Raw genomic sequence first — 14,458 nt, forward strand, 5'->3', positions numbered from 1 at the left:
GAAAAATAAAATACCTAGGAATAAATTTAGTCAAGGAGGTGAAAAACCTACACTCTAAAAACTGTAAAACACTCGGGGCACCTGGGTGACTCAGTCGGTTGAGCATCCGACTTCGGCTCCGGTCATGATCTCTCAGTTCATGGGTTTGAGCCCTACATCAGGCTCTGTGCTAACAGCTTGGAGCTTATTTCAGATCTGTGTCTCCTTCTCTCTCTGCCCCTCCCCCATCCGCTCATGCTCTGTCTCTCTCAAAAAAAAAAAAATTAAAAAATTAAATAAAATAAAAAAATAAAAACTGTAAGACACTCATAAAAGAAACTGAAGATGACACAAGTAAGTGGAAAGATATCCCATGCTCATGGGCTGGAAGATCTGATATTGCTAAAATTTTCATATTACCCAATGCAACTTACAGATTTAATGCAATCCCTATCAAAATACTAATGGCATTGGGGCACCTGGGTGGCTGGGTTGGTTAAGCGTCCGACTTCAGCTCAGATCATGATTTTGCAGTCTGTGAGTTCAAGCCCCACATCAGGCTCTGTGCTGACAGCTCAGAACCTGGAGCCTGCTTCAGATTCTGTCTCCCTCTCTCTCTGCCTGCCTCTCTCTCTCTCTCTCTCTCTCTCTCTCTCTCTCAAAAATAAGCATAAAAAAATACTAATGGCATTTTTCACAGAAATGGAACAACAACAACAACAACAACAACAAAAATCCTAAAACGTGTATGGAACCAAAAAAGACCATGAGCAGCCAAATCTATCTTGAGGAAGAACAAAGCTGGAGTTATCACACTCCAATTTCAAACTATACTACAAAGCTATAGTGATCAAAACATTATGGTACTGGCACAAAAGAAATATCAATGAAACAGAAGTGGGAACCCAGAAATAAACCCTCACTTATATGGTCAATTAATCTATGATAATCTATACAAAAGAATGAAACTGGACCACTTTTTTATACAACACACAAAAATAAAATGGATTAAAGAGCTAAAAGTAAGACTTAAAACCATAAAACTCCTAAAATAAAATATTAAGGCAGTAATCCCTTGGACCTCAGTCTTAGCAATATTTTTTTGGATCTGTCTCTTAGGAGAGAAAAAAGCAAAAATAATTGGGACTATATCAAATTAAAAAGCTTTTGAAAGGCAAAAGAAACAGTCAACAAAATGAAAAGTCAACCTACTGAATGGGAGAAGATATGTGCAAATGATACATTTGATAATGGTTAACATCTAAAATATATAAAGAACTCAACAACTCAACACCAAAAAATCCAATTAAAAAATGGGCAGAGAAGCTGAATAGACATTTTTCCCAAAAAAATAAGCATACAGATGACAGACCCATGAATATATGCTCAACATTTAAATATCAGAGAAATGCAAATCAAAACCACAATTAGCTATCACTTCATACCAGTCAAAATTGCTAGTATCAAAAAGACAAGAAATAACAAACACTGACAAAGATGTGGAGAAAAGGGAACTCATGCACTGTTGGTGGAAATGTAAATTGGTATAGCCACTATGAAACACAGTATTGAAGTTTCCTCAAAAACTTAAAAATGGAAATAAAAAATCCAGCAATTCCACTTCTGAGTATTTACCCAAAGAAAACAAATACACTAATTCAAAAATATATATATACCCCTATGTTCACTGCAGCGTTATTTACAATAACCAAAATATGGAAGCATCCTGTCTACTGATAATGTATAAAGAGATACATATACATACACAATGGAATGTTAATCATAAAAAAGAATGAAATCTTGTCATTTGTGACAACATCAATGATCTTAGAGGGTATTAAGCAAAGTGAAATAAGTCTGATAGAGAAAGACAATACTGCACAACCTCACTTATATGTGGAATTAGAAAAAAAAAATCTGAGGTCACAGAGCAGATTGGTGGTTGCCAGAAACGGGGTGAAGAGTGGATAAAGTAGGGAAAGGGGGTCAAAAGGTATAAATTTCCAGTTATAAAATAAATAAGTCATGGGGATGTAATGTGCAGCATGGTGACTATAGTTAACGATACTGTATTGCACATTTGAAAGTTGCAGAGAATACAACGTAAAGTTCTCAACATGAGGAAATAAAAATTTGCAACTATGTATGGTGACAAATGTTAACTAGACTTATTGAGATGGTCATTTTCCAATATACAAATTTTGAATTTGTATTCCAATTGTACTCCAATAAAAAATGCAAAAAAATATAAATTTAAGAGACTTGAAATCATACAGATTCCGATAAAGTTAAGAAATCTATAATAAGAAATCCAGGAAAACTTCAAATATCTTAGAATTAAACAACATACTTTAATTCACAAGTCAAAGATGAAATAAGGAAATTAAAAAATATTTTAAGGTGAATGGCAATATAACATGTCAAAATTTGTGCTAAACAAATTCAGCTAAAGCAGTGGTCCAAGAGAAATTTATAAATTCTTATAAGAAAACATCTACAACAAATGACCTAACAATCTACTTTAAAATGCTAGAAAATAATAACAAAGTACAAGAAATTTCTTTCGTTTTTTTTTAATTTTTTTTTAACTTTTATTCAGTTTTGAGAGAGAGAGAGAGAGACAGAGCATGAGTGGGGGAGGAGCAGAGAGAAAGGGAGACACAGAATCTGAAGCAGGCTCCAGGCTCTAAGCTGTCAGCTCAGAGCCCGACGCGGGACTCGAACTGAAGAACGGTGAGATCATGACCTGAGCCAAAGTTGGACGCTTACCCAAGACTGAGCCACCCAGAAGCCCCAGAAATTTCTTCCTTATACTTAAGAATTTCTTAAGGAGACATCACCAAAACAGAAAACAATATATGTAATTAAAATGCCAAAAGCTGGTTCTTTGAAAAAAGAGAAACAAATTTGACAAATATCAAGATAGATTAATTGATGCAGAAAAGAACACAAAAAAACAAATGCCAAGGATCAAAAAGGGGTGGTTACCACAGATTGTACAGATGTTAAACAGGAAATAAGAGAATACAATGAATAACTTTAAGCCAACATTTGCCAACTTGAATAAAATGGGGGTATACTACCAGCTTCTGTTGGACATATTTTTCATTTCTCTTTGGTAGAGAACCAGTAGTGAAACTGCCAGGTTTGTAGTAATTTGGAAATCAGGACCTCTCAGAATTGCAAAAACTAAAAATCAGATGAACTGTCAACACCAAGTGTTGGCAAGGACAAAAAGCAACTAGAATTTGCAGCTATTGCTGGCGATAGTCACCTGAAACAAATTTGTCATGAAGTTAGGCACACATTTACCATATGACCCAGTAATCCCACTTCTACCCATGAGAAATGAAAACATGTCTACCCAAAGACTTTTACAAGAATGTTCATAGGAACATTGGTTATGCTTTCCAGGGGCACCTGGGTGGCTCAATCAGTTAAGTTTGTGATTCTTGGTGTTGGCTCAGGTGATGATCTCATGGTTTGTGGGTCTGAGCCCCATGTGGGACTCCACTCTGTCAGCACGGAGCCTGTGTTGTCTCCCTCTCTCTCTGCCCTTCATTTTGAGTATACAATTGAATGACTTTTGGTATACTTACAGAGTTGGGAAACCATTGTCACAATCTATTTTTATAATACTTATATTCTAATATATAATATTAGACCTCACTCCCATTTGTAGTCACTCCCCATTCTCAATCCCATCCCATCTAAGCAATTACTTCCTTTTTATGGATTTGCCTTTTCTAGAAACTGTATATAAATGGAATCATACAATGTCCAATATTTTGTGTCTGGCTTCTTCGCTTAGCATAACCTTTAGAAATTCATTCTATCTAGCCAAACTATCAGTCAAGCATGTAATTAGTACATTTTCAAATACATAAATTCAAAGAATTTACCAAACTAATACCCTTTTTTTGAAGCTCCTGGAAAATGAACTTGAGCAAAATGAGGAAGTAAATCAAAAAAGAAGAAAACAAAGGGATCAGGAAACAGAAGAGAGTAATGTCAGCCAAAGGGACCAAGAAAGAAACCCTAGAAGTCTATTCTTCCACCAAAGCAACAAATAAACTGTCAAAAAACTTCCAGAACCAACTTTTTTCTGAATTCTGGAATCAAAAGCTTACAAAACCAGAGGGATGCTTAGTGAAGAAAAAAAAGCTAAATTTGGTAAAGAGTTTTGTGGCATTTTAGCTTGCTCTCAAGCATCTCCCCTAATCCAGCTTGGCAGTGGCCTTGAAAACAAATGCTGTCTTTCCTGACACAGGCTCCCAGGACTGGAGAGAACAGTGCAAACCATATTCTCAGAGAACTGTGGTTGTTCATTTTTACCCGTCTGGTGACTCCCTAAAGAATCATCTCAAAAGACTTGCCTAGTTATATCTCAACTAAAAACTATCCCAGGGAGGAGACTGCTATCTGAATCCATTTGACAAAACATTTATAGGGAAATATATTAGCCAATTCCACCTGGGACAAGGGATAACAATTAAAGCAAACAATAGGAAAACTCAGAAAGCTTGGGAAGAAAACTAGGGAAAAAGATGCTTTTGGGAATAAGGCCACTGAAAGACTCAAATGTTCCCAGGAATCTAGAAGACTACATGCATGCTAAAGGCTAGGTTCATGCTCAGAAAGGCTTGAGAATGTCCTAAGGTGTCACCTCTGGCTAACCTTCAGGTTCCTCGGAAACAAGTAAAGTCAAAGGAAGAGCTGTAAAATGCCAAACTGAGTACTGAAAGCAGACCCCAACACATATATAGAAGCAAACCATATGCAAAGATTTGGGAGAGGGTTTTTTTTTTCCTTTTCTGTTTTTTTGGTTCTAGGTATTGAAGGAATTCTTTGCTCAATCATCAGCTGACCATGAAGATATCAGAACAGAGACGTGAGTGGCCACATGTGAAAAACACAGACTTTACAATGTCAGTTCAGAAAAGTCACCAAACAACAAAAATGACAAGCAGCAACAACAGACCTTAAAAAAGGGAGAAAATCTGATTTCCAGAGTTAACACATTATATTCAAAATACTCAGTTTTCAAGTACAATGCATGCTAAGAATTAAGAAAGTATGGCCCCCTACGTAGGAAAAGAAAAAAAAAAAGAAATAGAAACTTTCTCTGAGGATGCAGATATTGGACTTACTAGAGAAAGACTTTAAATAAACTACCTTAAACCTGCTTGAAGAACTAAAGGAAATCTTGAGACAATGTCTTGCCAAGCAGAAAATATCAATAAAGAAATCAAAATCATAAAGAGGAACCAAACAAATTCTGAAGAAAAAAGTACAATAACCAAAGTGAAAAATCCATTAGAATGGTTCAACAGCAGATATGAGCAGGCAGAGAAAGAATCCGCAAATCTAAAGATAAGTCAATTGACATTACCCAGTGTGAGGAGTATAAAGAAAAAAGAATGAAGAAAAATGAACAGAGCCTAAGAGATCTGTGTGACCACAGCTAGAATAGCAACAAATGCATAACGGGAGCCACAGGAAGAGAAAGAGCAAAAAGAATGCTTGAAAAAATAATAAGAGAAAACTTCCCAAATCTGATGAAATACACACACTGACACAATCAAGAAGCTCAATGGACTACAAACTGAATATGCTCAAAGAGATTCACACCGAGATGCCATTACAAGTAAACTGTTATAAGACAATCTTGAGGTCAGTAAGAGTAGCAGTTTGTCACTTATAAGGGATTCTCAATTGGATAAAAACACTGATTTCTCATCAGAAATCACAGGGACCAGAAGGCAGTGGGAAGACAAAGTACTGAAAACAAAAAACTCTCAACCAAAAATATCTACAACCAGCAAAACTACCTTTAGAAATGAAAAGAACCTAAGACAGTCCTAGATAAGCAAAAACTGAAATTTCATTGTTTGTAAACTTGCCTTAGAAAAAATGCTAAAGGGAATCTTTTAAGCTGAAATAAAAAAGTACAAAGTAACTGGAACCCACATTGAGAAGTAAACACTAGTAAACCTAACTACATTGGTAAGTTAAAAACTAGTAGCAATGAATTTCTGGATGTAACTCCCCTTTATTTCTATGTGATTTGAAAGAAAAATAGATAAAAATTCAGAATTCTATATCTAGGTTGATAGATTCCACAACATGTAAAGATGGAATTTGTGACAATGGCAATGTAAAGGTGGAATGAAACTATAGGAGCAAAATTTTTTTATAATATTGAAACTAAATGGATATTAATTCAAACTAGATTGTGTAAATTAAAGTTATTTCCCAGTGCAACCACTAGGAAAATAACCTCAAAATATACAGTAAGGGATGGGGTGTTTGCATGGCTCAGTCGGTTGAGCTTCTGACTCTCGATTTCACCTTAGGTCATGATCTCATGGTCATGGGTTCAAGCCCTGCACAGAGCTCCATGCTTACAGTGCAGAGCCTGACTAGGATTCTCTCTCTCCTCTCTCTTTGTCCCTCCCCCACTCAGGCATGTGTGTGTATCTCTCTCTCTCTCAAAATAAATAAACTTAAAAAAATATATAGTAAGGGAAATGAAAAAGAAATAAAAACGATACAGTAGAATCTATTAAACAATAAAGAGAATATTAACGGAGGAAATGAAAAACAAAAAGGATATAAAGTTATAGAAATAGCAAAATGGGTGGAGTCAGTCCTTCCTTATTAGTAATTACAATTAACTGTCAGTAATAAACACTCCAATTAAAAGGTGTGGATTGGCAAAATGGATTAAAAATAGGACCCAATCATATGCTGTCTACACATACTCACTTTAGATTCAATTACAAAAATAAGCTGAAAGTGAATGAATGAAAAAGATATTTGATGCAGACAATAACCAAAAGATAGCTGGAATGGGTATATTAATAACAGATGAAAACAGACAAAAATTGTTATAATAGATAAATAGGTAACATCATATATACATATGTGTACATACATACGTCAATTCATTAAAGTGATAACAATTATATAGTACTTAACAACAGAAGAAAAAAACAGACCAAATTGGAGGAACACAGAATTTAATAACAACAACTGGAGACTCCAAAACCCCACTCTCAATAATGAACCGACAACTAGACAGAAGATCAACAAGGAAATAAATGGCGGGCATGAACAACATTATAAGCCAACTAAACCTAACAAGCATATACAGAATACTTCACTCAAAAACACCAGAATATACATTCTTCTGAAGTACACATGAAACTTTCTCCAGGATGAACCACCTTAGGCTACAGAGTAAGTCTTAATTTAAAAAACAACGGCATCATACAAAATATCCTCTCTGACCATAATGCAATGAACCTAGAAATCAGTAACAGAAGTAAAACTGGAAAATGCATAAATTCGTAGAAATTAGAAGCATACTTTCAAACCAATGGATCAAAGAATACTGAGAAAATATAGAGACAAAAGAAAACAAAGACACAACTTTAAAAGATACAGCAAAAGCAGCACTCAGAGCAAAAGTTATAACTACAAATACCTACTTTAAAAAAGAACAGCTCAAGTGGACCTTGGTGGCTCAGTCAGTTAAGCACTGAGTCGTGGTTTCGGCTCAGGTCATGATCTCACAGTTCGTGGGACTGAGCCCCATGTCAGGTGCTACCCATGCTATCAGCGCAGAGCCTGCTTGGGATTCTCTCTCTCCCTCTCTGTCCCTCCCCGGCTTGCACTCTCTCAAAATAAGTAAACTTTAAAAATAAATAAATAAAAATTAAAAAGAACAACTCAAATACCTAACATCAAATATTAAGAACTTCTAGAAAAAGAGCAGACTAATAAAAAGCTAGCAGAATGAAATAATAAAGATCAAAGATAAATGAAATAGAGATAGAAAAGTAATAATCAATAAACCAAAAGTTGATTATTTGAAAAGATCAAAATGACAAAGGTCAACTAGAAAAAGGACTCAAATTACTAAAATCATGAATAACAAAGATTTTGTAACCTGCAACTTTGCTGAATCCATTTATTAGCTAATAATTTTTTACATTTACTATACTATGGATTTAGGATTTTGTACGTATAAGGTTGTATCACCTGTGAATAGAGATAACATTACTTTGTCCCTTCCAATTTGAATGTCTTTTATTTCTTTTTCTTAACTAACTGCTCTGGTTAGAACTTGCAGTATAATGTTGAATTTAAGTGGTGAAAGTGGGTATCCTTGCCTTGTTCTTGATCTTAGTGGGGGAAAACTTGCAGTCTTTCACTACTAATTACGATGTTAGCTATGGGTTTTTGATATACACCCTTTATTATGTTGGGGAAATTCCCTTTTACTTCTTGCTTGCTAAGAGTGTTTATTAAGAAAGGGCATTGGATTTTGTCAAATGCTTTTTCTGCATCAGCTGAGATGGTGATGTATTTTTTTTTTTTTTGTCCCTGCATTCTGTTAATGTGGTCTATTACACAAATTGATTTTCACATGCTGAACTACTCTTGGATTCTTGGGATTAATCCAACATGGCCATGGTATATAATCTTTTTTCTTTGCTGCTGGATTTGGTTTGTTAGTATTTTGTGCCTATATTCTAAGGGATATTGATCTGTAGTTTTCTTTTCACATGATGTCTTTGTCTGGCTTTGGTATCAGAGTAATACTGGCCCCAAAAGAATAGTTGAGAAATGTTCCTTCCTCTTCAATTCTTGGAAGAATTTGAGAAAGTGGTATTAATTCTTCTTTAAATGTTTGATGGAATTCACCAGTGGAGCCATTAAGTCCTGGACTTTTCTTTGGTAGGATATTTTTTGTTACAAATTCAATCTCCTAACTTGCTAGATGTTTATTCAGATATTCTATATCATCTTAAGAAGTTGTGGTAATTTCTGTGTTTTAGTAATTTTTCTATTGCATCTAGGTTATCTGCTTTGCTGGCATACACTTAACTATTTATAGTATTTTCTTATCATCCTTTTTATTTTTTGTAAGCTGACAGTAATGTCCCCACACAAAATCAACTGTATTTTCTACCCTATCAATGAACAATCAAAAAAGGAAATTAAAGGGGCGCCTGGGTGGCTAAATCGGTTGGGTATCTGACTCTTGATTTTGGCTCAGGTCATGATCTCACGGTTCATGAGTTCAAGCCCCATATTGGGCTCTGCACTGGCAGTGTGGAGCCTACTTGGCATTCTCTCTGCCCTCTCTCTCATCTCTCTCTCTAAATAAACTTTAAAAAAAGGAAATTAAGAAACCAATTCCATTAGCTTGACAAAGAATAATTAGGAATAAATTAAACCGAAGAGGTACATGACTTGTACACTGAAAACTAAGACGCTGATAAAGACTAAAATAAGTGGAAATACACCCCATGTTCATAGACTGAAAAATTTAATATTGTTATAATCCCCCAAGTGATCTACAAATTCATTGTCATTGCTACCAAATTCCTTTTGAAAGAAGAGCCTTTTTTGCAGAAATGGAAAAGCTGATCTTAAAAATCACATGGAATTGCAAAAAACCCCAAATAACCAAAACAACCTTGAAAAAGAACAAAGTTGAAGACTCACACTTCCCAGTTGCAAAACTTGCTATAAAGCTATAGTAATCAAAACAGTGTGGTACTGGGACAGAATAGATCTATAGATCAAGGAAACAGAACTAAAAGCCCAGGAATAAACACATACTCCTATGGTCAAATAATTTTCAACAAAGGTGCCAAGACAATTCACTGGAGAGAAAAATAGTCTAACAAACGGTGATGAGGCAACTGGATAGCCAATGCAAAAAAAAAAAAAAAAAAAAAAAAAAATGAAGTTGGGCTTATACTTAACACCATATACAAAACCTAACTCAAAATGGATCATGACCTAAGTGTAAGAGTTAAAACTATAAAACTCATAGGGGTAAATCTCCATGATCTGAAATTTGGCAATGATTTCTAGATATGACATCAAAAGCATGAACAACAAAATAAAAAAGATAAATCAGACTTCATCAATTTTTTTTTTAATTTGTACATATAAGAACACTAACAAGAGAATGAAAAGAAACTTCAGTATAGTAGAAAATATGTGCAAATTATATACCTGATATGAATATATCTGGTAAAAGCCTAGTATCAGACATCTGATAAGGGTCTAATATATATGCATATATATATCAGATTTCTTATATACACATGTATGTGAGTGTGTATGGAGGGGGACAAGGGAAATGAGCATGGGCAGGGGAGGGGGAAAGAAGGAAAGTAGCAGAAAGAAAACAGATGAGAGTCTAGTGTCCAGAACTTTTATAACTCAACAACAAAATAATCCAACTGAAATATGGTCAAGGGACTTGGATAGACCTTTCTCCAAAGAAAATACACAAATGGCCAACAAGCACAGGAAAAAGACACTCAATACCCTTAGTCATTCGAGAAATGCAGACCAAAATCACAATGAGATACTTCACACCCACTGGAATTACTATAATAAAAAAAATATCCTAACAAGGACGTCAGGAAATTGAAAACCTCACACATTGTTAGTGGGGATGTAAAATGGTGCAGCCACTATGGAAAACAGTTTGACAGTTCCTCAAAAAGTTAAACATAGAATTACCATATGACCTGGCAAGTCTACTCCCAGGTATGTATCCAAGAGAAATGAAAACAGGTGTTCAAATACTTGTACAAAAATATTTATAGCTATCCATCATAGCCAAAAACTTTACAACCCAAATGTCCATCAACTAAGAGATAAATAAAATGTGGCATATCCATACAACAGAATATCGTTCAGCCATAAACAGGAAGAATGAAGTACTGATACATGCTACATATGGATGAACCTTGAGAACCTTACATTAAGTGAAAGAAACCAGACACTAAAGGTCATATAGAAGATAATTCCATTACATGAGATACCCAGAATAAATATCTCCATTAAGACAAAAAATAGATTGGGGTTTGTCAATGGCTAGGCAAAGGGGAGAATGGAAAATGACGACTTAAGGGATTTGAGGTTCCTTCTGGGATGATAAAGATGTTCTAGAACTAGACAGTGGTAATGGTTGTATAATACTGTACTAAAAGCCACCAAATTATACCTTTTAAAATGGCTTAAATTGTGAATTATACTTCAATTAAAAAAGAAGAAAGAAACCAAAGAATTGTAAAGGGGTGTCCCAAGATAATAGTAAAGTACATTCTAGGACAACAGTACTGAAGAGTAGTCTATACTGGAACAAGATAATGGAGGATTCTGAAGGAAAAGTTTCCTTGGGCTGGGGGGGGGGGGGGTAGAATACTAATTGATATATTTGTGCATAAGAAAAATATTACAGGTAAGTGTAAGAGCATTGTTGGAGCATTTAAGGGGAAAAGTTAACAAGAGTCACATAGGAAAACAATGCAAACATTAGCTCCAAGAAAAAATGATGGATAGTATGCAAGACATATGCACCTCTTGGCTAAACAACTGTATTTACATACTCATATAATATAAAGAGTGATAGTGCTTTCACTAAAATTTGTGAAATGACTATATGGTGGGGAGGGGAGAAAGAAGGGTGAAGAAGTGAGGGAAGTGACATGGAAGACATTAAATTCTCATTTTCCACAATAGGCTGCCAATACAGAATATCAAAACAATTTTAAATTTGGAAACAATTTAAACATTTTATTTAGAAATATGGAGTTAAATACTAGAATAAAAAAGGTAATAGGGTATTTTCATAACTTTTAAACAAAAACTTGACAAAAATTTAGACTAAATTAATAATTTTTATTTCATTAAATAAAAAGTGGCTGGTGGGGGAGACTATTGGTTATCCCCAAGAGCAGTTCTTCCCTTCTGCTTTAGTAACAGAATTAGCAGGCTACTCAGCTAAAGATTACATTTTGTAGTCTGTTTTGTACAGCATGAATAAGTACTGGCCAATGAGATACCAAGTGAAAGTGATACATGCTACTTTATGGGTCATTCTTTTAAGGAGAACTACCTCTCCCCTTCCTTCCTGATGGCTAGATAAGGAGCGGGATGGCTGGATCCAAGGCATTCATCTTGGGCAATGAGACAGAAGCCATACATTAAAGATGGCAAAGCAATGAGACTGAGTCCAGTAGAACTACATCAGAGCAGAATGAACACACCAGCTCAATTATGAGCTGATACGGAAGATACAGAAATAGGGGTGCCTGGGTGGCCCAGTCAGTGTCTGACTTCAGCTCAAGTCATGACCTCATGGCTCTTGAGTGTGAGTCCCACATTGGGCTCTGTGAGGACAACTCAGAGCCTGGAGCCTGCTTCAGATTCTGTCTCTGTCTGTCTCTCTCTGCTCCTCCCCTGATCACACTCTTTCTCTCTCTTTCCAATATAAATAAACATTAAAATTTTTTTTAAATAATAAAAAATACTTAAAAAAAGATACAGATATAAACTTCTATCTTGTATAAGCCTTGTTATTATGGTCTCTCCCCTAAAGCAGTCAAACCTATAGCATGATTACTATAGCCAGAAATCAACCAAAAAAAATATAATGAAACTTCCTGTGCACATGAGGTTTGCAGCTAAGCAAATATTAACTTACCATGAATACTAAGACTCCCTTATGAAATTTAAGAATTATGGTAAAAATTTACCTTTTTTAATTGGAGACTGATGTTGCTGTGGTTCATTATGACCTTGAGACAAGGCTTGCATTCCATTCGTCTTACACTATTGAAAGAAAAAGAAAATATACCTTTTAACTATGGCCTAAAAACTTTATATAACCTTTTTTTTTTTAGCAGCCAAAACTATTTTCCTAAACAATCAAAGTATTAGTCAAGACATTATTTCTGGCCGTAAAGGATAAGCAACCTTCTAAGAACACTTATTAAAGGCAAAAAATTCTTTCAAAATATATTCACAGATATCTTTAACTACTTGTCAGGATTTTTAACTAACTCCTCTTCTGATTCCATGCTCACTTAGTATAATGGGGCCCAAGAAGTACCCCGATTACAATTTAGCTTCCCGTAAATCTCCCTAGTGCATATAATAGTGGAACCAATAAGAGAATGTCAGAGCACAAGACCGTAAATTTCTCATAAAATAATGGGTTTTATGATTTTATAAATCAGTTTCACAAACTTGGGTCAATATATATAATCTATCCTTAAGATAGATCATCTCTTGGGGCACCCGACTTTAGCTCGGGTCATAATCTCCCAGTTCATGAGTTCGAGCCCTAATCAGTTTCACTGCTCTCAGCACAGAGCCCACTTTGGGTCCTCTGTCCCCCTCTGTCTCTGCCCCTTCCCAGCTCATGCTCTCTCTCTCTCTCTCTCAAAAATAAATAAACATTAAAAAAAATCATCTCTTTTGCTGACAAAAATCAGTTTGCAAACAGTAGGCCATACTCTGAACCATGGTAATTCATTAAGGTAGGTTTCTCTGGAAAAATCTATCCTAAAAAATGAACATCTCTGCTCTATCAGTCATTGTAGTAGCAAGTTATAGCCCATTCCTTAAATATTCGCAAATTCTACCAAGGTAACTCCACGAAGTCAGAAAGTTATCTAACCCTATGACAAAATGAAAAGTAATGAGATAATTCTACGGTACGAGTCACCAAAATAAGTTATCAGGAAAAAAAAATCAAATTTTAACAAAATTTTTAAGTAGAGGTAGAAAATATATGAAAATGGCAAAGATTTTCATTCTCCAAGGTTTTTGTTCCTGTTAGATTTAATAAACTATAATATGAATGTTATGGTCCTTTTTAAAAATTAGTTTTTTAAATTTCAAAATTGCAGCAGAGGCACACTTCACTGACACTAAAATGCAAGCCTAAAATCAAACTTAAAAGTAAATTTTAATCTGAAAAAAAATTAAAAAACATTTTTAAAATAGTATCTAAAAGAATAAAATACTTACTAATAAATTTAACCAAGGTGGTAAAATATTTGTATGTAGAAAACTATAAGACACTGAAGAAATTAAAGATGACACAAATAAATGGAAAGATATCCTGTGTTCATGGATTGAAAGATTATTGTTAAAAAGTTCTTACTACCTAAACTGATCTACAGATTCAGTACAATCCCTTTCAAAATTCCAGTAACAGTTTTTACAGAAATAGGAAAAGCAGTTCTAAAATTCATATGGAACCACAAAAGACCCTGAGTAGCCAAAGTAATCTCGAGTAGAAGAACAAAGCTGGAGGCATCACACTTCCACACTATATTACAAAGTTATAATAATCAAAACATTACAATGCTAACATAAAAAGACATAATAGGGCGCCTGGGTAGCTCAGTCAGTAAAGCATGCAACTCTTGATCTTGGGGTCATGAGTCCCTTGGTGTAGAGATTAAAAGTCTTGAAAAGATTAGATATCCACATGCAAAAGAATGAAATTGGACTCTTACACTATACAAAAATGACCTCAAAATGGATCAAAAACAAATAGAAGATCTGAAACCATAAAACTCATAGGAGAAAACATATTGAAAAAGTTCCTTGACACTGGTCTTGGCAATGATTTTTTGGATATGACATC

At 34.8% G+C, this 14,458-nt stretch overlaps 1 protein-coding gene across 1 annotated transcript in view; it reads right to left on the reverse strand.

Annotated features, from left to right (window-relative positions):
• Positions 1 to 14,458, reverse strand: part of CF2H8orf88 (chromosome F2 C8orf88 homolog) — a 36,480-nt gene that overhangs the window by 6,168 nt on the left and 15,854 nt on the right. Inside the window, exon 4 of the mRNA XM_042924124.1 lies at positions 12,555 to 12,630. Coding sequence (XP_042780058.1) covers positions 12,555 to 12,630 — 76 coding nt within the window. The remainder of the gene's footprint in view (positions 1 to 12,554; positions 12,631 to 14,458) is intronic.

This window comes from Panthera leo, chromosome F2 (genome assembly GCF_018350215.1).
Source record: "Panthera leo isolate Ple1 chromosome F2, P.leo_Ple1_pat1.1, whole genome shotgun sequence".
Lineage (NCBI taxonomy): Eukaryota > Metazoa > Chordata > Mammalia > Carnivora > Felidae > Panthera > Panthera leo.